The 25,592-nt window shown below is 32.4% G+C and overlaps 4 protein-coding genes across 4 annotated transcripts; 1 reads left to right on the forward strand and 3 right to left on the reverse strand.

Annotated features, from left to right (window-relative positions):
* Nucleotides 1–5,166: 5,166 nt before the first annotated feature.
* LOC145075231 (protein yippee-like) lies at nt 5,167–6,966 on the forward strand. The gene is made up of 6 exons (XM_079021533.1): nt 5,167–5,290; nt 5,462–5,583; nt 6,137–6,180; nt 6,290–6,398; nt 6,485–6,540; nt 6,626–6,966. Exons 2-6 carry the CDS (start codon nt 5,488–5,490, stop codon nt 6,711–6,713), a joined length of 393 nt encoding a protein of 130 aa, XP_078877659.1. The 5' UTR covers nt 5,167–5,290; nt 5,462–5,487; the 3' UTR covers nt 6,714–6,966.
* Nucleotides 6,967–11,523: 4,557 nt separating this feature from the next.
* Nucleotides 11,524–14,635, reverse strand: PTAC12 (plastid transcriptionally active 12). Its single transcript, XM_079020570.1, has 11 exons — nt 14,478–14,635; nt 14,310–14,375; nt 13,207–13,914; nt 13,021–13,133; nt 12,689–12,948; nt 12,493–12,614; nt 12,346–12,414; nt 12,178–12,240; nt 11,977–12,069; nt 11,770–11,893; nt 11,524–11,656 (listed from the first exon to the last, which is right to left on the reverse strand). Exons 2-10 carry the CDS (start codon nt 14,358–14,360, stop codon nt 11,780–11,782), a joined length of 1,593 nt encoding a protein of 530 aa, XP_078876696.1. The 5' UTR covers nt 14,361–14,375; nt 14,478–14,635; the 3' UTR covers nt 11,524–11,656; nt 11,770–11,779.
* A 2,673-nt stretch (nt 14,636–17,308) lies between these two features.
* LOC145075575 (uncharacterized) lies at nt 17,309–20,982 on the reverse strand. Its single transcript, XM_079021773.1, has 6 exons — nt 20,702–20,982; nt 18,445–19,918; nt 18,002–18,355; nt 17,718–17,922; nt 17,462–17,643; nt 17,309–17,370 (listed from the first exon to the last, which is right to left on the reverse strand). The coding sequence occupies exons 2-6, from the start codon at nt 19,913–19,915 to the stop codon at nt 17,309–17,311; spliced, it is 2,274 nt and encodes a 757-aa protein (XP_078877899.1). The 5' UTR covers nt 19,916–19,918; nt 20,702–20,982.
* Nucleotides 20,983–22,383: 1,401 nt separating this feature from the next.
* Nucleotides 22,384–25,292, reverse strand: LOC145077155 (clathrin light chain 2-like). Its single transcript, XM_079022928.1, has 3 exons — nt 25,104–25,292; nt 23,086–23,239; nt 22,384–22,900 (listed from the first exon to the last, which is right to left on the reverse strand). The coding sequence occupies exons 1-3, from the start codon at nt 25,238–25,240 to the stop codon at nt 22,637–22,639; spliced, it is 555 nt and encodes a 184-aa protein (XP_078879054.1). The 5' UTR covers nt 25,241–25,292; the 3' UTR covers nt 22,384–22,636.
* Nucleotides 25,293–25,592: the final 300 nt, after the last annotated feature.

A 25,592-nucleotide genomic window follows, 5' to 3' on the forward strand; every position in this document is an offset into this window, starting at 1 on the left:
ATTAATAATTAATAAAAAAATGTATAAAATATATGTGGTGCGGTACGGTTTTTTTGCAGTTTTTGAAAACTAATATCCGCACCACACCGCAAGTTTGCGGTTTTTGGAAAACAGAAACCTCACCATCCGGTTTTTGCGGTGAATTTTTGTTACGGTGCGGTTTTTGCTCACCCCTAAGTATAGCACAAAAGTCGGGTATCGTACATAGGGAACATAATTAATTATTAAATAGACTTTTATTAAATTAATCTAAAATTTCTAACAAAACTAAAAGGTTTTTTTTTATCTAATTTTACAATTTTAGACAAACTTAATTTCTCAAACACAATTCAATCAAATATTAAAAATAACACTTATGTTAGTTTGAATCCACTTTCCCTCAATGGTTTGACTATTAATTATGACAATTCCCGTAGGTTACCAATTAATGTATTTTATATATTAATAATTAATAAAAAATGTATAAAATATATGCGGTGCGGTGCGGGTTTTTTGCAGTTTTTTAAAACTAATAACCGCACCGCACCACAAGTTTGCGGTTTTTGGAAAACAGAAACCTCACCATCGGTTTTTATTGCGGTTGCGGTTTATGCGGTTAATTTTAGTTGTGGTCCGGTTTTTTCTCACCCCTAAGTATAGCACAAAAGTTGGGTATCGTACACAGGGAACATCATTAATTATTAAATACACTTACTATTAAATTAATCTAAAATTTCTAACAAAACTAAAAGGTTTTTTTTATCTAATTTTACAAGTTTAGACCAACTTAATTTCCCAAACACAATTCAATCAAATATTAAAAACAACAATTATGTTAGTTTGAATCCACTTTCTCTCAATGGTTTGACTATTAATTATGACAATTCCCATAGGTTACCAATTAATGTATTATTAGCAATTGAAGTCCAAATTTACTAATATTAAATTAACTCATGTAGAGCTATGCATGGTCATATATAATTTAACACATAATTAATTATTAGATAGGATTGGAGCTATGTCAAATTAAATTAACAAACACAATTATGGTCATAATATGAGTTCTCCAGCACATCCAAATTCAATACTTTAATTACTTATCTAAGATTGGTTTGATCTTAGCTCCAATAATCTAATGTTCACTAAATTACTAGGTAATCAAATTCATGCAAATTAATAGTCACTAAACTACACAGAATATGAATTAAAACAATCTAGTATCAAATTAAGCATGCTGGGTATAAACAATCAAACACAAGACATTCACCAACTAGAAAAATCTATACTAATAATACCAAACCATGAGTTCCAGCTTTATCTAGCTAACCAAAGCAACTAGATTCAGCTACTCATAGCTAAAATAAAACAGACAATTTCAACTAATAAAGACATAATGAATTGTACCAAATCAAAAGTAAAGTAAAGGTCTTCCTATCCTTCTTCCAATACCAATGCTTGATTTCTCACTTAATTCTCTCTGAAATTCGTCTTCTAGAACTTCTAATCTCCAGCCAACTTTTAAACCCATAAGTACCAAGGATATATATATATATATATATATATATATATATATATATATATATATATATATATATATATATATATATATCTTTACTGTCTTATAAAACAAATCCCACTATTTCAAAAAAATAGATTGAATAAAATAATAATATTTTTTTAAGACGTCCAAATCATTAAGCTAATTGTACAACTAATCACTAATAAAATAATATTAAAATTTAAACAAACTCCTATAAATCTTCTCTTCCAAGGTTTTGACCAGATCTTTTTTCATCCAAATAAATACTCAACACCCTATAATTTGGTCATTTCATGAATTTTCTTTATTTTTAATATAGCATGTTTCCTAAAACAAACTAATGATTGAATTGAAAATAATCATTCTCCATCAAAAAGAAATTAATTGTCGAAACAAACTATTTGTCGCCCGCCGCTTTGCGCGGGTAAACGGCTAGTATATATATATATATATATATATATATATATATATATATATATATATATATATATATATATATATAGGCTTAGGTTATTCTATTTAAAGTAATTATTGTGTTATTGTATGCATAAATGTGGCCAGTCAATTTTACTTATTTTAAGAAAGTGATTAATATATATTATTGCATTAGATAAAATTGAAAAATATCATCTAATTAATTACAAGGGTATTTTAGTCAAATAATATCTATTTAATAAAGGAAACTTGCATATTTTAAGGGATCATAGATTCTATTAATTTTAAAAATCCGATTTTACGAATTATATTTATTTTAATTCGGACATTCTGAGAGAATGTGTTTATGGGTATATTCAAAAATAAAAATATTCTTGAACCTATTTTTTGATCATGACTTTAAAAACTTCTTGTAGAATAACAAATTCTTGAACAATCAATTGAAGAATAAAAAAAATACATTATTTCTTATAGAATACGGCGGATAACAATTGTTAAGAATTACATTTATTGTTAAAGAATAAATCTAAAAAAAACTTTCAAAACAGGAAAGAAAACATCAAAATCTAACAACGACACTAATACATTATAAAAGAATAATGTTGCTTAGAATCACTTTCAATTTTGTGATCTGTTCTTCAAGTATCAACTTCTGTGAAAACAAACCAAATTGTAGTTTAGATTCCAACAGAATTAGAATTCATGATTCCATTCGAATAAAATTGGAATTCATGATTACATACAATTCCTGAAGAAACGCCATTGATCTTCTTCAATGGTCTATAATCGATTGATTCCAACCATTCTTACGAGAATGACATTTTGTGAGACTAATACCAGACGATAATTACGTTCTACAAGAATACCATTCTGTTATAACACATTTATTCTCCTTATCTAATATACGAAAACTTGCAGTCCCTGCTTTTGCTTCTCTCCTTTCCTAGTTCCAACCTCCAGATCCTTTTCTGATAATCAAAAAGAAATATCAAACTAATAATCCAACTTAAAATTAAAGTTCAGTGAAAATTCCAAGTAGTCTTACTTACTTGATACCGGTAAAAATAGATGACCTTAAAAAAAAGTAATTAGAAGAGATGCAAAATTTCATTATGGTTTTCAGGAAATTACCAATTGTAACTTAAGCCTACGAGGATTGAAAATGCTTTGTTTCTAGTATCACCACATTCAGAACTAAGATACTTCAAAACGTAAAGCTCTCATAAATCACAGACTACTGTAACTTAAGCCTACAAGGATTGAAAATCGCATGGTTTTTAAACAAGTTTAACGAATCTAAATAAATTATAAAGTTAAAATCACTTTAAACTCAAGAAATAAGCTATAAAAACATGATACTCCAAACATATGTTACCTGGTTTTGAAGGGGAAAAAGGAGTCGTACGATTTGACTAAGATCTTGACCAATAGGGAAAAAAATTAGGGAATTGGTGGTCATCGATGGGGACTTGGTGGTTGCGGTGGTCTGGATAAACGAAACAAAATTAGGGAGATAATGGTTGGTCGCAATGGTTGGGATCGATGGATGCAAAAAAATCTGAAGGGAATGAGGTCTACAACCGTTGATGGAGATTGAGCATGTATCGGTCAGATGAATTTCATCCAAGATTGAGCCACAGCCATTGACGTGCACATGCCACCTAGGAAAAAGAGTAGGAGGGGTATAATGATTTTCATCAGAAACTATAGGTGGTATTAGGCGGAGGAAGCAGTGGCGAGGAGGACAATTAATTGGTTATGGAGACAAGTAGGAAGGTGACCTACGACGCAGAGGGAAGGAGAAAGAACCAATTGTTAGTGTAAGGAAGAAAGAGGCGGATTTAGTTCGCCGGTGTGATCTGGAGGTGGATTTTAATAAGGTTAATAAGAAACGGATCCCTAAAATAAAGGGACTATTTATAGAATTGATTTACCAAATTAAATTACCCTCACTGATTTATTTAATTATTTAATTTTTCATTTAATTTTGATTGACCCACATCTATGCATACAATAACACAATAATGACTTTAAATACCTGAACCTAGCTCTCTCTCTCTCTCTTTGTCTCTCTCTCTCTCTCTCTCTCTCTCTCTATATATATATATATATATATATATATATATATATATATATATATCCACCAATATAAAAAAAATGTACACTGTTTGAAATGATAAATAAATAGTTATATCAAGAACTAGTTATAACTGTAAATAACGCTAACAAAGTGGTAGAAGCCCTCGTTACATGCCACGGAAAATGCATGACAATATTGTCGTGTCATGTGTAACAAACAAAGCATAAATGAGACAAACATATCACAAACCTTTTCATCTTTAATTTCATACCATTCTGTTTGTTCATAAACATAATGAGATGCACGCATTCTTGAGCAAATACACATGAAATACAGTTGAATCACTGAATTGTATGTATCGTAGATATGATGTCATCGGAGAGGAACAAATAGGTTTTTGCAATGCTAATTGTAGATGATTGATTCGAACATCATTAAAGTCTATAAGTAACCTACGACTCTCTTTCTTTCTCTCTCTCTCTCTCTCTCTCTCTCTCACACACACACACACACACATAGGATTTTATCTAAAAAGATGTTGTATATATGTATGTGTGTGCATATATGTATGTGTATATATATAAAGACGAAACCATCCTTGTCGTTGGTGAGAAAACACTTGCTAAGGGGGTGTTCGACAAACGAGCTTGTTAGCTATATTACAGGTTCTATATCGCTATAAGCTAAAAAGGTATTTTGATAAAAAAAAAAAATAGCTTATAGCGGTTACAAAGCACTAATAAATCATTTTCATAAATTAATTTCTTCAAACTTATTAGCCTATAAGCTAATAAGCTAATAAGACATAAGCATTTTTGACAAACACCCCGTAAATATTTTGATATCTTTGAGAACTCATTATTGTTCCATTCATATTCATTTTATGTAAATCTTTTCGAAATCAAGCTTATTCTCAAATTTATATAAAAGGATATATAGTTAAGATCATTGAAGTTTCGGTTTATGAGGGGAAAGCTTCGCTTTATGAGGGAATCAAGGAATTAAATCATGTATATTGTGCATATAATGTTTAATTCCTTGATGCTAATATACCCCAAAATGACCCCATGGGAAAAGGTGATAAAAGTTGAAGGACTTGAAATGAAAATATTGGAATATACGAAGAGAAAAAGGAATAGAGAGGCTCTCTCTCTCTTTTATGACTTATGAGCAGTGGGAAATCCGCACCAAAATCAACAAAAAATCAATCGGCAATTTGGCATGATCTTCTGCTGTTTCTCACACTTCTGCTAAAGGTAAACCAAACGATCGCATTTCCCTTCAATCTTCTTTACACAAATTCTTTCATGTTCGTGTTCCCTTTTCTTTTTTTTTAATCATCAAAATCGATAATCGTTTCTCACTGACGAGGGGATCTTCTTTTGCGGGAAATCTTTTCGTCCCTCTTTTTCTATGAAATCTTATAGAGAGTAAGAGAGAGAAGGAAAAAGAAATGGGTCGGCTGTTTGTGGTAACTCTCGATGGGAGCATCTACAGCTGCAAGCATTGCAAAACCCATTTAGCCCTTTCCGATGACATCATATCTAAGGTACACTCCCAATTCAAATGTGTTTTTATCAATTATGCGTATGTGATCAACAATGTGTGCGCCTGTTTATGTGTATGAGCAAACGAAATGGTATGAATTCAACATGTAAATGTTTTCCCCTTCTTGTAAATATTCGTTTATATCTCTGTAACGTTTTAGGGTTCTACAATTTCTATAATCTGATAGAACTTACTCTAGCAAGATGTTAGAATTTTACTTTATTGTTTCTTTCTTTTTAGGGTTAGAAATGTTGATTTAAGCATACATATGATCTTGATTGTTATGGCTATTTGGTTTGTATTGATGTTAACTTCTCATGGATCACCACTCACCACTAGTGAAGAAAGATACCCTAAATGATAAAATACCCTAAATTTTTTATCTCAAAATTGAAGAGTGTAATCACACTATGTCAACATGACATGGATTTGTTGACCTAAAAATTCATTTTTGGTTGGTGATTTCATTCAAATCAAAATCTTTTCATAGCCCTTTGATTTTGTTTCACTTTTGTTTTTGTGGGTTTTTAATATCTTTATTGTTTTTATAACAGGCATTTCACTGTCGACATGGGAAGGCTTATCTGTTTGACAAGGTGTAAGTGTTCTTATTCTATGTTCTAACCTTTTTGGCTCTAAATAAAATGTTCATACATAGAATTAGAAAACAGTGACATGTCATCATTTTGATGGTTTTTTTTTCCCAGTGTGAATGTGACTGTTGGAGAGAAAGAAGAGAGGATGATGATAACTGGAATGCATACAGTTGTTGACATATTCTGTGTTGGTTGTGGTTCAATTGTTGGCTGGAAATACGTGAGATTTATTTACATTTACACCCCTTTTCTTTTTTCAAATAAACGTTAAGTGATTCTTTTTTTTTTTGTTTGCATTAATTTCAGGAGTCAGCACATGAAAAGGGACAAAAGTACAAAGAAGGGAAGTTTATTCTTGAGAGGTATGAAATGTGAATTAAGAATTATAGAAAGAGTGTTTTGGTGTAAGAATAAGATGGTGGTTTGACTTTTTGACTTTTTGAGTAGGTTTAAGGTATTGGGTCCAGATGGGAGCATGTATGTATTGGGGCAGGAGGTTCAGGTGGGTGGAAGTGATGATGCAGATGATGCATGAATGTGATTCGCTCTTCCTTCTTATTCTGTACAGTTCTTAACTGCTATAGCCTTTTAATTTCTAGGATATGCTTTTAGTGGAAGTCATATATATAGATACATAATATATTATATTAAGTCGATCATTTTGTCTAATTTTTTTGCCATTTCCAAATGTGGAAATCAGAGATGTGTCGATCTTCTTGTATGGAAATATTAAGGGAAAGGCAAATTGCAAATTTATGATATTTGACATGGCAACACCTTTGCATGCATGGTTGTGTGGAAGTTTATCACCATGCATATCATTATCTTTACATTTATGTGTTTATGGTTATTTAAGCCATTTATGGCCATGTTTTTTCATGTTCAGAAGTACCTTGTCATGTAACCTTCTTGTTGTGTATAAGAAGTTTTGATTCCATTCTCAAGTTAACAAATCGGTATTAGAGCCAAACTCATAGTTGAACTTAAAGTAATTAGCAGTGTCAAGAAACTCAACCATCAAAATTACAATACGTTAGTAGCATGTATCATGTAGTACTTATAGGGGCAAGATCTATGGGAAGTGCTTAATCGTGTTGAGACAAGACAACTAGAAGCAAGACAAAAATGGGGTCTTAACAGAAATGAAAGATAAAAGCATAAAAACAGGCAAGACAATGTTCAGTCTAAGTACGACAATGGATGAAGACGTGTTGGAGCACATTAGAGACTGTCACTCCAAAGGAAGAATAAGACACATTGCTTGAAAAACGATACAAAGCTACAACTTCTCAATGTTTCCATATGCGGAGTTAAGTCTATATGTAGAGATTGAAAATTCAATAAAAAATGATTATATTATTTCTATCACGGGTTTATAAATTAAAGCCGTGGAGAAAAATTGGACACGCCAATATAAGTTTAAAAAGTTAAACTTTACTAATTCGGTAAATGCTAATAACGAAATTCGTAAAATCATAATCACTAAACATACTAAAAGTTTATATATATATATATATATATATATATATATATATATATATATATATATATATATATATATATATATATATATATATATATAGTGGTATGGTACTACTATGGTATTAAAAACTTTATACCACTACCATACCATGGTTTTGTAATTTGATTGATAACATATTGGTTGGTTTTACGTGATAGATATTTATCAGCCCTAGTTGAACCTCAAAAGTAATGTATTCAACTAGAAATCAAGCATTGTAAGTTACAAGAAGCCTAACAGAGCATCTTCATTTCATCTCGAATCAAACAGGTTACACTCATTGTTTTCTTCCTCATTTTTATGGTTTGCAGTAATAAAAATTATGATTTGTGTTTAAAAAGATAAAGCGGACTTGACATCTAAAATGACATCAAATTACAACATATACTTCGCACCCATGACCTTACGAGTAAAACTTAATATAAGTTTATTTTGGTAGGATCTTCTGATCCTGATCCGATCTTACGATTACGATCTTACAAACATAAAACGATCTTGGGTAAGATCGTGATCTTGAAAACCTCGAGTCCTAGCCATCTCTTGTTGAGATCGCAAACCTGCCTAGAGGGCCAAGAAGCACGGCTAAGCAAGTGAGCGGGGTCTCCTTGAAGTTGGAAGAAGAAGCTATGTATGTGAGTAATGGAAAGGGCAAGTTCAAGTCTAACTTCAGTCGGGTCCCAAACTACATGGTGACAGATCCAATCAAGTACCGCCAATAAAGGTAATTGAAGACAATTCTAAACTAAATATAGCCAATATTGATGATGTTGGTTTCTCTACAAATAGAAACAAACAAGAACTAACACTCAAGGGCTTTTATTACATACTAGAAACAAAAGGACACACACTCTTAGTGTTGCAATTGACTATAGTCTGAAATTATGTTGTGTTTAACCCAAATGACGGGAAAGTTTACAAGGAATTTGAAACTCCATCAAGGTAATTCTACAAGGACAAAGAAGTGAGTATATATGTCCTCTCGGCTGAATCAACAAATGTTGAAAAGATAAAAATGAATCGAAATGTGGATTTGTGGCACATGTGGTTGAGCCATGTTAGCTATGATAAGTTGGAACCGGTGATGAGAAAGAAGATGGTCAATGGATTACGTGTTCTAGAGGTGAGCTCGTGTGTGTAGGTTGCCAATATGGAAAAGCTCACCAATTACCCTAGAAGAAATCAAAGTTCCAAAAGCGAAGACACCACTTGAATTGACACATTCTTATGTCTTTGTTCTAATGAATAAGTCATCGATCAAAGGTATGAGGTATCACGTTTATTGACGATTTCTCATGTTAGGTATACTTCATGAAAGAAAAATCATAAGCGTTCACAAAATTCAAGGAATTCATATGTGAAGAGGAAAGTTTGACCAAACAAAGTGTTTGTTGTTTACGATCATACAAAGGTGGAGAGTATCTTACTATGGAGTTAGTTAAAGGCTCACAATATTAGAAGACAATTTTCATGCCCACACACCCCATAGCAAAATGGAATCTCAAAGAGGAAAAGTCGACACATGGTAGATATATTTGGTTGCAAGATCCATGATAAGAATGTTTGTGGACGTTTCTGGGCAAAGGCAACGAGAACTGCAACATACGTGGTCAATATAACTCTACAACAAGGCCTCCAATATGTGTCCTCATTTTGTGTTCATACCAAGTCATCTTCACCATAAGATGGAGAAGAAAGTAGTTTGTTGCATTTTGTGGGGTATGACCAAGAAAGAAACATTTGGAAATTTTTTTTAAGGGAACTTCACTTCCCTAACGAGGCTTTCTGAGCTAGCTTTCGCACACCAACTAATCTCCGTTGCGAACATGAGGCTATGACTCATGTCCTAGAGCGTCATTGTTGACTAACTTTCATGGCTACATGGGTTAAGTAATTCTCGGGAGTCATTGTATGCGAGTATTCATGACCACATGGCTAGGATTTGAACATTTTTGAACAAGAAAGAAATAATCGGAGGTGTTGTGATTCGACTACAGGTAAGTCAAAAACGTGATATTTGATGAAATATCGTCATTATGATTGGTAATCGTGTAGTGTTTCCAAACTCAAAGAAAGATTAAAGAAGAACTTGATTCGTCTAAGGTTAATCTCAACCCCGACGAAGTTAAAATTGTACTTGCCACCGTTGATGTTGAAGTTTACAATCAACAACCATGGCAGATAGGCGAGTAGTCAAATACGTACTATCGGTGAAAACTATGAACCATCGAGTGTAAGGCGGTCAACTAGGCTAAGAAAACCAAATCCAATCTATGCCAATGTAGTTGTGATGGAACAAGAAGAATAAGAATCGTTTGATCAAGCATGCATGAAGAGATGGATTATAGTGATGGAAGAGGAAATTACAACCCTAATGAGGAACTAGGCATAGGAATTAGTCCAAGGCATGATAATGTGAAACTTATTTCTTGCAAAAAGGTGTACAAGGTGAAGAGTAAACCAAATGGGTCGGTGGAAAGGTTCAAGTCCAAATTAGTAGCACATAATTTTTCACAACAATACAAACTTGATTACGAAGGCACGTTCAGACCGGTAACCGAGTTAAGTACAATATGAGTTCTCCTAGCCCTAGCAGTAGTGGCGGACCTTAGTGGTGCCCCAGGGGTCCCGGGCCACTGCTCCGACGCCAAAAAAATTAATGTTTTTTTTAATGTTTTTTCTATTGGGTGCACCGGCTTAAAACACGAGTGACACTACTAATATAAATTTATTGGGAAATTTTTTTTTAGTGTCACCCCTACGAAAATGTTATGCGTCCGCCACTGCCTAGCAGTGAGAAAAGCTTAGAATTTGTACCAAATGGATATTAGCAACGTGTTTTTGTATGGTAATCTAGACCATATAATTCATATACATATAGAGTAACCAAAGGGGGTTAAGAGAAAAAACCATCCATCCAAACTACGTGTGTAAACTCAAGAAAGCTCTTCACGGGCTTAAGCAAATCACTAAGGGCATGGTTCAGGAAGATATGTGAATTTCTTGAAACCGGTACTTAATTACGATTATTGTCGCTAGTCTGTTTGTGAAGAAAGTTGGAGATAAAATGGCAGTAGTTATTAGTGTATGTTGATGAATCCGGTTAAAGGAGACCTTACACACTCGTTTCCATATTAAAGATCTTGGAAGGTTGAAACACTTTTTTGGCCTATAACTAAGTTACGAAAATGGGGACATCATGTCGCATCAAAGAAATATTTTGTCGACTTATTCAACAACATTGGTATGAACAATATTCTGTCGACTTATTTACTTAGAACTTTATCTTTCGTAGTTTTGCGTTAATGTTGTTCATAGAAGTCATGTATGGGTGGGTAGTTATTTCCCGAAGTTTTGTAGTAGTGGTTACTTATTTTCTTAGACTTTGTTTAGTGGGTGTTTTTCCTCCAACTCTGTAAGACATTTATGGCCATGTTTTGTCATTTCAGAGGTAGTAACGTTTGTGTGTTTGTGCTATTCTGTGTAAAGTACCTTCCCATGTAACCTTCTCTTTGTGTACAAGAAGTTGTAATTCCACTCTCAAGTTAACAATAAAAGCATCCTTAAATGGAATTGAATGTTAGCATGTCTCATGTTTGGCATTTAGAGTGTGTTTAGGATTGCTTATTAGAAATAGCTTATACTTTTCTACAAAAATGTCAAAATGAAGTTTAGGAAAAAATGTTTGGATTAGTTTGTGGTACCAAAATACAATAAGTCTATAAATCATTTTTAGTGTTCGACAAATTATGTATACAATTTATCAAAAACTACTTATTTAACATGCTTTTTATGAATAAAATTGTTGCATTCTACATGGATGATATTCTAATCTACAACAACAAAATCTTCCATTATAAAAATGAATCTTGTACAATTATCAAATAATGGAATATCAAAAGTATCCACACCAACCGGTCCCACAGACAACTCATCTATCAAAAGTATCCACACCACATCTGAGAGAATCAACAAATTATCCAATTTACAACCACATTTAATGCTCATAATCAACAAATTCAATTTTTTTCTTTTATTTATTTTTATAATTAATGTGAAATGGATAATGTACCTCACAAAAATTATGTTCCAATATCCTTATCTTGATCAAAGTCCAACATGAAATCAGTCAAGTTTTCAGAATCAGCAATCGCTTCCTCCAATGTCATCTTACCTTTCCCTTTTGTAGGTTTTGGCTACACAATAAAATGTGGAAATCAGAGTTTTTTTAATATATAAAATTGTAAAGAAAATTCAAAATATAAATTAAAAAGATTACCTTTGATTTGCGAAGCTCGGGAGTAGTTTTCAATACACTCCAATTGCGTGTAATATTTTCATCATCCTCAAATTTTCCCTCATCATCACTATCCTATTAAAAGAAAATACATAATAATTATTATTCTTATAAATTATAATAATAACTATATTTACAATTATAACAATAAAAAGTAAAAACACTCATTGCACAATAAACTACCTCCTTTTCACCAATATCAACAGCTTTAGCCATAGCTTCATCATCAGAAACCGGTGATTTTACCTTTTTACACAAGTGAAAAATGAATCATCGAAAATAATTCATTTAAGAAAAAAAATAATAATAATAACAATAACGGAAGCTTATTTATTAGTTTTTAGTTATTACCTTTACTTTTTCAACTTTCTCTGAGGCCAATATTTTATCAATTTCCTCCTTTGATGTTATATTCCCATTCTGATCAATTATATATGACAAATTATATATGGAAGAATTTATTTATTTATTTATTTTTTTAAAGTGAAATTTACTAACCTCTTGTAAATAAGCTAAAATATTAGGTGTAGGTTCATGAAAATCAGGGCCTCTGAAATCAATCACTTGATCTGGATCTTGGATATAATTCACTGTTGGATAAACGGGATCTCCACCCCATACTACAAAACCAAGGGCAAATATGTCAAAAGTTAAATTAATCATATGCATTAACTTAATAATTGAAAAAACTTACTTTGCTTAATTTGATCCTCTCTCATCCTCATAGCCAATGGATCTCTTGAAATCCGATGATCAGTTCCCATCATTATGCGATATTCAGCAGCTGTTTGACATGAAAACATTTCTATAAGCTGTGTGTTTTCATCTTCTCCAGTTTCTTCAAAATGTTTTTCAACAGCTTCACGTGATGTGTCCTTTTTCCATGCTTTTACCCATTCTGAATAGTATGCTAATGGACCTTCTTTCTGCAATCTCTCACGTTCAGCCTGCAGCCTACATCATTCATTGGAATGGAATCAGTGATTACATTCCATGATTCAAGAAGAATTCATTTAAGATTTATACCTTTCTTCTTTATATAAATGCTTTCTAGCTCTGTAAAGAGCAGTTTCAGTCAAAGTTGGCTCTTCACCAAAAAGCTTAATTTGACCAGTTTCTGCCATGGCCTTGAGAAACACCTGAACTCAAACAATAAGGGTATATAAGTAATTTCACAATAACTTTCAAGGGTATATAAGTAATTTTACTAACTGTTTCAGCGTCAGGTCGTTTCTTCTGCCACCTGGACCATTGTTCTTTATCTGGTTTTCTCCAATTCCACCATAACTCTTCACTTGTAAGAGGCTCCTTAATCGGTTTTCTTTTTTGAGGATCAATAAAAGGGTGAGGGTTTCCAATCTTTTTGTCGAGTTCATATCCACTTAATTTCTCCATTTCAGATTCCTTTTGATAAACAACAAAGTCAGAAAACTCGTCTTTTGATTCTTCAAATCCTTCATTCAAATCAAGATCTAAATCTTCACTCAAATCATCTTCTTGATCTAAAACTGTATTTGTTTCAGTGGAATTGGAAGCAGGAGTTGTTGAGGAGGACTTGTTGTACATTTTCATTTTCCTTCTGCTTCCTGGATTTTGACCATAAGATGGAGCTATAGATGATGTGTCAGTGGGCCCAGGGGCACCGGCTGCCCGGGCTTGACCGACTGTGCCCTCTGGTAAATAATCCTGCCCGAGGATACTTGCCCGGGCACCTGAAGCTGGCTCAACCTGACCGGATATTGAGTCTTTGTAACTATGATATGGGGCCCTCTCAACAGATAGTTTCTCAAAAGATGGTTTCTCTTTCTCATCGTCTGTTTTTTCACACTTTACACAAGGAAATAATGGAGCCCTTTTAGTGGTGTTCAATCTGAGTTTTGAATGCCATAGTGAAGATGGAAATGAACCTGCAAGAGATGTCTGTAGAATTCGCAGATTTATAGTGAGTTTTCTTTCTTTGAGTTTAGTAGAATGTTAACTGTAATGAAATAGGTGTCTTTCAGAATGTGTTCTTTGTAGGTTTACACATAAAAGTTCAAAATAAATCTACTTAAAGAACACTCAAGTGTTTGATGAAGAAAGAAACTCCACTTCTTTATGGGTAACAAACTAATTTCACAAGTTTTATGGTGTGTGAATCCAATAAATCGAAGTGACTTTTACCCAATCTGATTATTGGGACTTCAAATTGGTGTAATGAAGTTGAACAGATATACAATTAGAGTGTTTATTTCAGTCGATTTGCTAATAGTCCCTTCAAAACTCGAACAAATCTTAATAATTCGAAACAGAGCTATAAAATAGTTTAACCTAACCTGAAATAACAGCGGAGTTTTGTTGGTTACACAGCCACATCCAGAAATCATAGTTCTCGATTCTATCTGTAACAACAGCGATAAAGATTTTAGTAGACGAGAAAGGTGAAAAAAACAATACCCAAAAGTTAATTGATGATTAAGATGCAACAAAGCGAAACAACTTACAATGAGCCACTAAAATTCTGCAGATCGTAGCATGAATCTGGTAACAATAAGGGGTTTATGGAAGGTTCAATTGGACCTGCAAGTTCTTCTTCTCGACAGGGTTTTAGGGAGGGACAACGAAGAAAGGAAAGTATCGGATAACGTCAAGTTACAAAATCTATTTCCAGAAATATAAACATTGAATTTACATAAATAGTCCCTAAAATGCTACATATTAACAAGGTTTTTAAAATTTTAATTATTTTTAGATAAAATAAATTTGATAACTTTTTCAAATGTAATTAAAATTTTAATACTTTGTAATCATTTATAACTGATAAAATATTTTCAACAATTTTTTGGTTCATACAACTGCATCAAAGATAAAACAAACTCATTTGGATCTATAAAATGTGTTAACTGATCATTTATGGAAATAATTTCCAGCACATGAATAGTATTTCTTTAAATGTATATGTATGCATTATATTTCTTCAAATGTATGTCATATGTGTAATATTTCTTTAAATATATATATATATAATGTTTATTCAAATACACGTGTAATATTTCTATAAATGAGTGTCTATATGTTATGAATGAAATTATTTATTTAATTAATAAAATAATTAATTTATTAATATCACAATTAATTTGAGTTATTTTTATACGAATTTTTTATTTGTTTATACTTATTTCATAATATAAATTTTAATGTTGGTGTAACAAAAAGATGTCATACAAAATTCTAAGACCTTATAATTTGAAGCAATATTTATAAAAAAAAATAAAAAAATGAAAAACAAAATATTCTTAGTATGTTTTCGACGTTTAAAAGTAATGTACGAATCACTTCCCTTTTAAAAGCTAAAAGATGTAAAAAAAATTGCTTCAAAATTAGAATTAAGCACTGCATTAAATAACTACTTAGACTACAACCAAAGTCTACTTTTACATTTTATTTTTAGAATGTAAAATATAGTTTAAAGATAACACCACTCTTTTTACATAGGAAGTGATTCGTACACAATAGTTTTTTACTATACACAACAATTTATGCATTATATAGTTGTACAATACAACATTTTAAAGTATCAATTGTTGTGTATGGATAAAAATTGTTGTGTATGGATGAGCTCCCTAAAAAACTTTAATCAAAGAAAAACTATGTTTTGAAATACGAAATAGAAACCTTTATTTTAAACAACATACACATAATTCAAAATCTATTTAAATTCAGTTTTTGTTGGTTTTTAGTTTTAGTTTTAGCTAATTTTATACCATTAAAAGATTACTGATATTTTTTATAAATATTTCTAAACAAATAAAAATTACAACTTCCAAACTACTAGCTATTAGTTACTCTTGCCAAACATACCATGAATTAGGGATGAGCTTTTTAACCGAAAAATGGAAACGAACCGAAACTGAAACCGGTTGGAACCGGTTAGTGGTATTTAGTCCGGTTCCTCCAATTCATCATTTTTGGTTTCTGGTTCTTTCGGTTCGTTCCAGTTCCGATACCGAACACTTTCTTAGATAACACACGTAGTAGAATCGAAATCGAAACCGAAACTGATGGAAACCGATTAGTGGTATTCGGTCTCGTTCTCAGTTTCTCGTCCACTCCTTAATCGGTTTTCGGTTCTTTCAATTCAAGTCCGGGTTAGTCTGGTTTTGGACCGATTTACATCCCTACCATGAATTATGGGTGAGCATTTAGACCTTCGAACCCGGACCGGACCAGACCTGGAAAGCCTCAATAGATTTAGTCTAAGATTCATCAATTTTTGCAAAACCGGATCGATCCAAGATTCGGTCCGGTCTGCTTCAGTCCAAATGATCACCCCCACAATTAAGAACCGAACCTAGATTTGGACCTCGTAAGCCTCAACAAGTTCGGTCCAAGGTTCATCAATTTCTGTAAAACCGGTCCGGTCCAAGAGCCAATCTGATCCAGTCCGGTACAAATGTTCATCCCTACCATTAACAAACATTTTTCAATAAAAAAAAAAAAGCTTTTTTTATAAAACAATTAATTTGTTAAATATAACATTTGAAAATTTTACATTATGTAACAACTTACAATTGTATTTTGTAAGTTTTCAAATTTTATTATAATTAGTGACAATTACATTAAACAGTAATTTTAATATTTTAAAAATCATTCCTTTATAATGAATTTAAGAAATTTAGTGTGATTTTCTAATATTACATTTATTACACAATACTTGATATAAATAAATAAAAAATAACATTGAGGTGGTCTCATTTTTATCTACATAATATACAAATTAGTCTCAGTATGACATATCAAAATGACATATTTTTTGGTCTAAAATCCATTTTTATATCGTTAAGAATGTACATTTTATATTGTTATAAAATATGTTTTCCGTATATTATACAACTGAAACATAAAGCTTGACAGAGGTTTGAATAATCAAAAATTCAATAAATTGTATGTTATTTTTCATTGAACGTGACCCTAAATATCGATGTTTTGAAAACCGGACCGGACATCGAACCGGCAGCTTAACCGGGTCGATGGGTCAACCGGTTCAACCGGTCGGACCGTTCAAAAAAACCGGATGAACCGGACGACTTCATTATTACATCATTATTGTATTTAAAATTTTAAAATATTCCAAAAAAATACAAAAATAAACTTTAAGCCCAAAATATCAATAAACATTAGTTTTCAACATTAAATAAAAATATCAAACATACAAAATATCAAGAAAATAATTCAACACATCTTGATTCTAGTCTTCAAAAAAAAAAGTTTACAACATAAACATCAAAATACCATGAAATGTATCAAAATGCAAACTTCAATCACAATTTAATTTTCATCTAAATGAATCAATGTCAATTTCTTCTAACGCGGCTCTATCATCATCTTCTTCATCATCTTCAATACCAAATTCAAATTCAATTTTATCAAAAATTAAACTCAAATTGAAGAATAACAAAATATTGATAGAATAACATAAAATACTAACCTTGAGAAACTTGAGATTCAAACATCATTGATTCGTCGTAGTTTGGTGGTTCTTCTTCAACCATATTTTCCAATTCATTATAATTTAGTTCACCCTCCGGTATTTCATCAACCACCCAAAACTCGATTTTATCAATACTTTCATAATCAATCGGATCATAAGACTTTTTGTAATCCTTGAGCCTAGAGAAAAATATTAATATACTTTTACACATAAGTAAAAAAATGAAAAAAAAAAGTTTAAATGTATACATTACCTATTTTGTAGACGCAAATTATAATGAACATAAACAAGGTCATTAAGTCTTTGATGCTCCAATCGATTCCTTCTTTTAGTGTGGATCCTCTCAAAGACACTCCAATTCCTTTCACACCCGGAAGAAGAAGCAGTTTGGCTTAAAATTCGAATTGCAAATTTTTGCAATTCCGGAGCATCTCCACCATGTGATTTCCACCATTCATCTAATGCAAAATAACAAAATAATATTATAATATTTTTATTATAATTCACTATTAATAAAAATTTGAAAAAAAAAGTTACCGGGACGAGTAGTATTGCGAGAAGCGAAAGCAAGTTTTCTACCAAAACTACCCTCATGCTCACGAAACAACTTTAGTTGGTCCATGAGAGTTAGACCATCCACGATACCAGCACTGCTATAACGCTCAATCATATCCATTATCCCCCCAACCACCTCTGGTTTCTTAGAAAAATTTTCCTGATCATATTGAAATACTGGATTCAACCAATAAGCAGCAGCATGAAGACTCTTACGCAACATCCTATCCCACCGATTTTTGATGATGTTAGTAAACGGGGTGTACAACTCTCTGTTGTTACGAAAAAGTTTCTTAATTCCTTTTTTTGCCCTATACATCCCTTCGTATACATAACCTAAAAAAAGAAAAAAAAAACATCAATTAAAATAATAAAATGATAATATATTTGTAAACATCATTAAAGAATATAAACAAAAATTATACCTAAAGCCGGCTTCTCATCCGAATCACAAATCCGTAAAAGTCTCAACATTGGAGTCATGACCTTTACTATTATAGCACAATTATTCCAAAAGCTTTCATTCAATATGATAAGCTTAACTTCTTTTGCTTTTTCTAATCTAATCACTTTTTTAAAATCCGGGGAGGTAACCATAGCTTGTAAATCATGTTTGTGATCACACAAACTTTTCAATGCAATAAATGCAGTACCAAAACGAGTGGCACCCGGACGAATAATTTCTGTCCAACCTGGTCTTTTTCTTAACCAATTTAATGGCCATTTGTGGTTATAAACAAACACTGTAACCCTCGATGCAAGTGTAACCAAATCAGCGACTTCACGCATCTCCGACATGTCCTTCATAATCAAGTTCATACAGTGAGCTGCACAAGGAGACCAAACAATGGACGGATACTTCTCACATAACAATCTTCCTGCAGCCTTATAGTTTGCAGCATTATCAGTGACTAAATGAACAACATTCTGACGACCAACAATATCAACAATCTCACTAAACAAGTTGCATAATGTTTGGGCATTACTCTCAATATCCGATGCATCAACTGATTTGATGAATGAAATCCCTTTTGCACAATACACCATAAAATTGATAAGGGGTCTTTGTCTTGTATCCCGCCACCCATCACCCATAATTGTACAACCATTTTCTGCCCAGTAACGTCTATAGGAATCAACTATAAGTTGTACGGACTGTTTCGCATCTTTCAACAATGTGACACGCATAGCATGATATGAAGGCCCCGTGTATCCATGACCCATACTAGCAACTTTGCTCATTGCTATTTGGAAAAGGGGAGAATTCACAGCATTCATAGGTATACAAGCATCATAAAACCACATAGCAAGAGCTAAATCCGTATCATGCCATCTTTCCTTACTTTGCAATGTTGCCTTAATCGATGGTTGAGAAGGATCATGCATACCTCTTTTTAAAAAAGGTGGCACGGTTTTGGTTTGGGAGGCATGAGGAGCTTTTCTCTTTCCATCTTTTTTTTGAGTTGATTGTTGGGTGAGTACTTGAACGTCATCATCATCATCATCAATAACATCATACATGTTATCTACATTCACCCCCAAGGTATCACTAAGCACACCAGCATGTTTCTCTTTTGTTTTTTTGGCATTTTCATCCAATGAACTTTTCATGACAAACTTTATATCTCCTGGACAACTCGGACATGCTGAAATAGCACCTGGCACTCCAGCAAGGTGTTGTTTCATTCTATTGATACCTCCACCGTTATATGTATTTTTACAAAAAGTACAAAAGTATGCTTTCTTTCCGCCTCCACTATCAAGCTGAGTAATATACCTCCAAGCAGGATCCTTTTTTGCCCGAACATTTGGTTGAGTAGAAGCTTGTGAACCAGATGAGACGGTATTCGATTGGGCTTCTTCGGATGGATTGGAACTTGAACCCGGAGTGCTCATAATCTATACAATTTAAATAAGCGTTTAAAAAATATGTCTACAATTTATTTTGATCATATATGGTCTAAAAAATATTTGTTTCACATTGACCATGTTAGATATATATAAATGAATTTTGAGAAATATTACAAGGACAGTGATATATAGCATGAAATGACAATCCATTATACACTACATCAAAACTTTATATTTCAAAGAACATATAGAAAAAATATGAAGATGGAAAAAAATTTCTTCTAAAGATGTTGCAATATTTTACATGTCTATATGATCAAAACTTGTATGATCAAAACTATCCAATTGAATAATTTGTTTTTATCCCAATAATAATGAACCTAGGAGATTATGACACCCATTCCTCCTTCTAAACATGTCAACTTAATTATACAAGCATAGCAAATATTCAAGCTCATAATTCATATATAAAACCTGTGAATTCACATTTATCAAAATTTCATAATAAATATTGGAACACATCATCACGTCGCTGCTTAATTATCTAAAACAACTTGAGAGTATTCTTATTCCTTTACCACATTTGAAACAATAACAAATGCTATATACACACATACACATTACATGCACCAAGATTCCCATATAACTGTAAGCCAAGGCCATACCTTATCCCTTGATCTCTTAACTTTTCTAATCTAATCTTTGTATATTTTTCGATTTCTAGTTTTTTAAGCATATCATTATCACTACATCAAAGCTTGTATGATCAAAACTATATGAACTTTAATGATGATTAAAAATAATGACTACATAACAGAACATTGGTATTACCTTTGTATTATGGAATGGAAGTGTCGATTATGGTTGAAATTGGAGAACAAATCATTGAAATCTTCACTGTGTCGCTGAATGTGGAGCAGAAATCGTTGAAATCCTTGCCCCTTCGATCGATTGGAAGCAATTAGGAAGTCGAATGAAACTGAAATCGGGGGTGTTTTAGTCGATTTTGTGAGTCGACTTCGTGAAGATGGCGTATGGGTTTCGACTTTCGAACGGCTCCTCTTCTTTCTGCGTACTGAATGCGAAATCGAGGTTTGAGAATTTTAGGTTATTCACTTATTTGAGTTATTTCCCGATGGATTTGAAGAAAACAAAAAAAAAAAAAAAAAAAAAAAAAAAACGGTTCGAGGCCGGTTGGACCACGGGTCGACGAAAACCGGCGGTTTTTTCCGGTTTAAGCAGCTACCGGTTTTTGGGAGTGAAAGAACCGGAACCAGGACCGGTTCCCGGTTGAACCGGCCGGTCCGGTCCAGTTTTCAAAACAGTGCTAAATATCATTAAGTTTCAAAAGTAATTACACTGTTGTAGTCGTCATAAATCAATACGTTCAAAGATAAATTTTTAATAATTTATCTAAATACATATATCAACAAAACAGAATTCAACTATTTTTATATTTATTCATATAAAATTATAAATGACTTTATAAAATAAAATAAAAATAAAAATAAAATAAAATAAAAACTAATAAAATGATAGCATTTGTTTATATGTAGTAATTTTTAACTTAAGTTAAAATCTATAATTATAACCTGTACTTTTAAGTTTTTATTCATCTAAAATATTGATCATATGGTATAAAAGTTATAGATGATAATAATTAACTATTTAAGAGCTTATTTACTTTGTCATATTATGTTTTCATTTTTCATTACAAAAACATATATTTGTAAATCATCTCTAATGCATAAACTTTATTAAAAGTTTTTCTCAATAATCAAATATTATATTCTCGCTTATTTAAGGCTATGTTTGGCGCGTCACAGCTAGCTTATTTTTCGAGTTTTTTTATGTTGTCGTGTTTGGTAAGCCAAAAAGTAACGTATAAGCTAGCTTTTTGAAAAGCTACTTAGACTAGCTTTTTAAGAGCTTTTTTAAAAAATTCCAAATACATCCCTTAATTAATTATAGAAACACATACTCTTCCATGTCCTTTTATGTAATTTTATATATTTCAGCTAGTTTTACCAAACGTTATTTTTTATTAGCTAGTTTTTCAACTATCAGCTAGCTTTTTATTTAACAGCAAGCTTTTCAGCCATCAGCTAGCTTTTCAACTAACAACTAGCTTTTCAACTAGTCCGCCAAACATAACCTAAAACATTTTATAAACACTTCATCCTCTAAACACTTTTGTAATGGTTTCAAACATAATACCAATTACTTTAGGTAAGATGGTTGATTATGAACATTATATTATTTATAATCAACCCATGTTTTTCGTTAACCAAATTGTAGACATCCCTAGGTGAGATCCCTTTTTAAGTGCCATGGTTTTTTTAAGGTAAAATGACCATGATTTTCACCTGCTTTAATATTTTATCCAATTTTGCTAAGGCAGAATCATTGCAAATTTGCAATACAAGACAACAATTAAAACATACAAATCATAATCAATGAATGAAATTTGTTAGTGTGTCTTATTTTGTATATAATAACAATAACATGATAAATTGCCAAAACCCGATAAAAATAAATCATGTTCTAAGTTATATATAAAAATACATTCCACATAAATACATTAAATCACTTGAACCTTGCCTACAATTACAAACTTATAAGGATTGATTGGGACCGAACAAATATTCTAGAGCTAGTTTTGTCATATTTACATAAGTCTCAGACCAGTCCAACATATGAAATACAGTATAACATGTCATATTCTGCATCATGTGCTTGTCATGGCAACATGTGTAGTACAAGGCACTAGGTTGTTTTGGTGTCTTTTTCAAGTTTCATATGGGTGGGTGGGTTGTATTTGAGGCTAACGAGAATTTGGCGCATTCTAGATAAGTCAGTAGGCTTACCAGGCTTTGGACCCTGAATCACCACAATCGATGTCGGTTTCTCGTTTGCTTTTTTCCCTCGTTTCTCTAATTTTGGGACTTCCTTTGGGATCATTTCGGCAATTGCCTTGAAATAATTCTTCCCCGCTTCTGCATGGAACTTCTTTCGGCTTTCTAGATACAACTGTATTCACTAACAAACGAACATCAATGATGACATTGACAGTAACAACAATGCAATGGCAACAACGATGTGACAATGACAATGATGTGACTTTGACTTTGACTGTGTGATTGCGACTAATGTTAACGAGACAAAAAAAAGTTGGAAGTAATGATTAAAATATTTAAAAAAAAAAAAAACATCACCTTCTCTTTTTCCCTATTGATAGTGGTATTGTTGTTGCATCTAGCTTTCCAATTTCTATGAAACTCAGCTTTATATTTATCAGCAGCTGCAATTATTTCTTTCATGGATTCCTTCTCCTGTATCTCTTTCTCCTCAAGCCTAATTGCATTTTTCCTAGATATCAACATTCACAAGTTTATTCCACAACACTTCATTTCCTTCTTACCAAAGAATAAAAGGACATGAGAATGTTGAGATTTGGCTAAAAAAAGACAAAACTGCAAATTTAGTCCTTGTGGTTTGCAAAAAACTTTGGATAGGGTCCAAAAACTTTTCGACTTGCATAGAAGGTTCAAAATCAAAGTTTTTCTGTGTTTTTAGTCCAAAAAAACTTGAAATGACGGTTATACCCTTTCATTTTCTTTTTTATTATTTTTTTCATTTTTTAAATACTATTTTAATTTAAAAAAGAAAATAAAATAACTCTCTCTCTCTCTCACACACACACACACACACAACAAACACAAACCCAATTAATAAATAACCAATATTCCCCTTGACCTGATGATCGAAAGCACACACAAAAAAAAAATCACGATTTCTACATCCAGATCAAATAAGAAATCCTCCAGTGCTCGATTGAACTATCCTCATTTTCCAAGTATCTATTTTTCTGTTGATTGCAACGAGAGGAAAGGGCGTTTAGGTTTAAAGTTGCTAAGAAAATTTCAACCAAAGATCTATATACAAAGGTTGATGACCGTGGCAGGATTCGATGTCATATCAGTGACACCGGAGAAGAAGGATCATCGAAGACGATGCTGCAAACCCTAGCAACATTTGACGAAGAAAGACGGTGCTGCAAACCCTAGCAACATTTGACGAAGAAAGAGAGACCACCAAAAATCGAGCCACAGAGATGGTGGTTGCCGCCACCGGCCACCACTAATCGAAAATCACCACCACCAAGACATTAGCAGTGGGTGGTAATAACAGAAATTCTGATTTTATACTACTTCGATTTTTGTGATGCTTGGCTCCTGATTTGTTTTGATAATGCTTTGAACGAGATTGGATTCTATATGCTTTAATCTTGTTCCATCCATGTATATGTATCTTTGTCTCGTGACCCCCTAAAAAAGATGAACAATTTCTAGAACCATATTCAAATTCTGGATTTATGGATCTAGAGGGGACGATAAAGTTCATCGGACTCACCACCATCGTCCTCTAAAACTGTGTTCATATTTGTTTGATTTCGTCTCCATTTGATACAATTTGTTTAATGTATTTCCTATGGTGATTCGATTTGGTTAATGTATTTCCAATTTGTGGCTAGATTTTGTTTGATTTTCAGACCCACACACTAAATCTTTAAGGAGAATTCGGAGTTAACCTTTTGGCTGGGAGGTGGAAGAGAGAGAGAGAGAGAGAGAGAGAGAGAGAGAGAGAGAGAGAGAGAGAATTATTTTATTTTCTTTTTTAAATTAAAATAGTATTTAAAAATTGAAAAAAATAATAAAAAAGAAAGTGAAAGGGTATAACCGTCATTTCAAGTTTTTTTTGGACTAAAAACACAGAAAAACTTTGATTTTGGACATTCCATGCAAGTCGAAAAGTTTTTGGACCCTATCCAAAGTTTTTTTCAAACCAGAAGGACTAAATTTACAGTTTTCTCCTAAAAAAATTACGATAACAAATATGAAAACAGCTAACTCTGTTTTTTTGTATTGGATTCAAGAATTCTACTTGTATACTTTTATGATTTTCTGTTACTTACCGATGATATTCACAGCCTAAAGTGTGAGAAAATTATGACAAATCCAAACCCTTCCTTCAAGGATATGATTCCTTCCGTAAATTTTAATTTTGGTTCAACATATTACATATAATTGCTAATTAATCCCAAACATGTTTTCTTAGTTTTCAACAACTATTGCAAATCCGAAGTTGATATGATCTTTTAAACTGTTAAATTCGCTATCAATTGAAGCCACAAGTAAGAAACTAGAAAAAAGTTAAGATATCACGAACTCACCGGCGCCATTCTCTCAGAGCGAATCCCTCCTCCAGCTGCATCTCCATCGGCGGAGGTAGAATTGGTCCGTCAGACGCGGCGGCGCCACCAGTCAGCTCCTCCGTCAAACCATCTCCGGCAGTATCAAGTAGTGACATGAGTTCGGTCTTCTGGAACTTTCTCCGTTAAACGGGACGAATACGAGTAAATGTTTTTACGTTACTTGTAAACTTGAATAAGAGAAAGTAATAATCTGCTACAATCAGTTGCATTATAAGATTACACGTGTCGGCTATTTGTTAGACTTGGAGTTGAGTAAATGCTTCAGAGCCTGTAGATGTTAGACACGTGTGCTTGGGCAGTCCTGTCAGCACCCAGAAGTTCATATGCTATGCGTGCTCCTTTAGAATCTTTTTTCCAAATTTGGTCAAAGCAAAGCATTTTTTAAAGGAAGAGGCTTTATTAAATTTAAATGAATAAATTATTTATCATTAAATAATAAATAATATA

This window comes from Lactuca serriola, chromosome 9 (assembly GCF_051521515.1).
Source record: "Lactuca serriola cultivar US96UC23 chromosome 9, Lser_US96UC23_V15, whole genome shotgun sequence".
Lineage (NCBI taxonomy): Eukaryota > Viridiplantae > Streptophyta > Magnoliopsida > Asterales > Asteraceae > Lactuca > Lactuca serriola.

What these genes read in the sequence shown, in the direction of transcription:
- LOC145077155 (XM_079022928.1), bottom strand. Translation starts at nt 25,240, where the DNA reads ATGTCACTACTTGATACTGCCGGAGATGGTTTGACGGAGGAGCTGACT. An exon ending in GCTCTGAGAGAATGGCGCCG is followed by an intron (nt 23,240 to 25,103) that starts GTGAGTTCGTGA and finishes GTTGATATCTAG; the next exon opens with GAAAAATGCAATTAGGCTTG. An exon ending in TCAATAGGGAAAAAGAGAAG is followed by an intron (nt 22,901 to 23,085) that starts GTGATGTTTTTT and finishes TAGTGAATACAG; the next exon opens with TTGTATCTAGAAAGCCGAAA.
- LOC145075575 (XM_079021773.1), bottom strand. Translation starts at nt 19,915, where the DNA reads ATGAGCACTCCGGGTTCAAGTTCCAATCCATCCGAAGAAGCCCAATCG. An exon ending in GGATGAGAAGCCGGCTTTAG is followed by an intron (nt 18,356 to 18,444) that starts GTATAATTTTTG and finishes TTCTTTTTTTAG; the next exon opens with GTTATGTATACGAAGGGATG. An exon ending in TGAATCTCAAGTTTCTCAAG is followed by an intron (nt 17,371 to 17,461) that starts GTTAGTATTTTA and finishes TTGGTATTGAAG; the next exon opens with ATGATGAAGAAGATGATGAT.
- PTAC12 (XM_079020570.1), bottom strand. Translation starts at nt 14,360, where the DNA reads ATGATTTCTGGATGTGGCTGTGTAACCAACAAAACTCCGCTGTTATTT. An exon ending in AAACTCCGCTGTTATTTCAG is followed by an intron (nt 13,915 to 14,309) that starts GTTAGGTTAAAC and finishes CGAATTCTACAG; the next exon opens with ACATCTCTTGCAGGTTCATT. An exon ending in AACGACCTGACGCTGAAACA is followed by an intron (nt 13,134 to 13,206) that starts GTTAGTAAAATT and finishes GTTTGAGTTCAG; the next exon opens with GTGTTTCTCAAGGCCATGGC.
- LOC145075231 (XM_079021533.1), top strand. Translation starts at nt 5,488, where the DNA reads ATGGGTCGGCTGTTTGTGGTAACTCTCGATGGGAGCATCTACAGCTGC. An exon ending in GCTTATCTGTTTGACAAGGT is followed by an intron (nt 6,181 to 6,289) that starts GTAAGTGTTCTT and finishes TTTTTTTCCCAG; the next exon opens with TGTGAATGTGACTGTTGGAG. An exon ending in GGGAAGTTTATTCTTGAGAG is followed by an intron (nt 6,541 to 6,625) that starts GTATGAAATGTG and finishes CTTTTTGAGTAG; the next exon opens with GTTTAAGGTATTGGGTCCAG.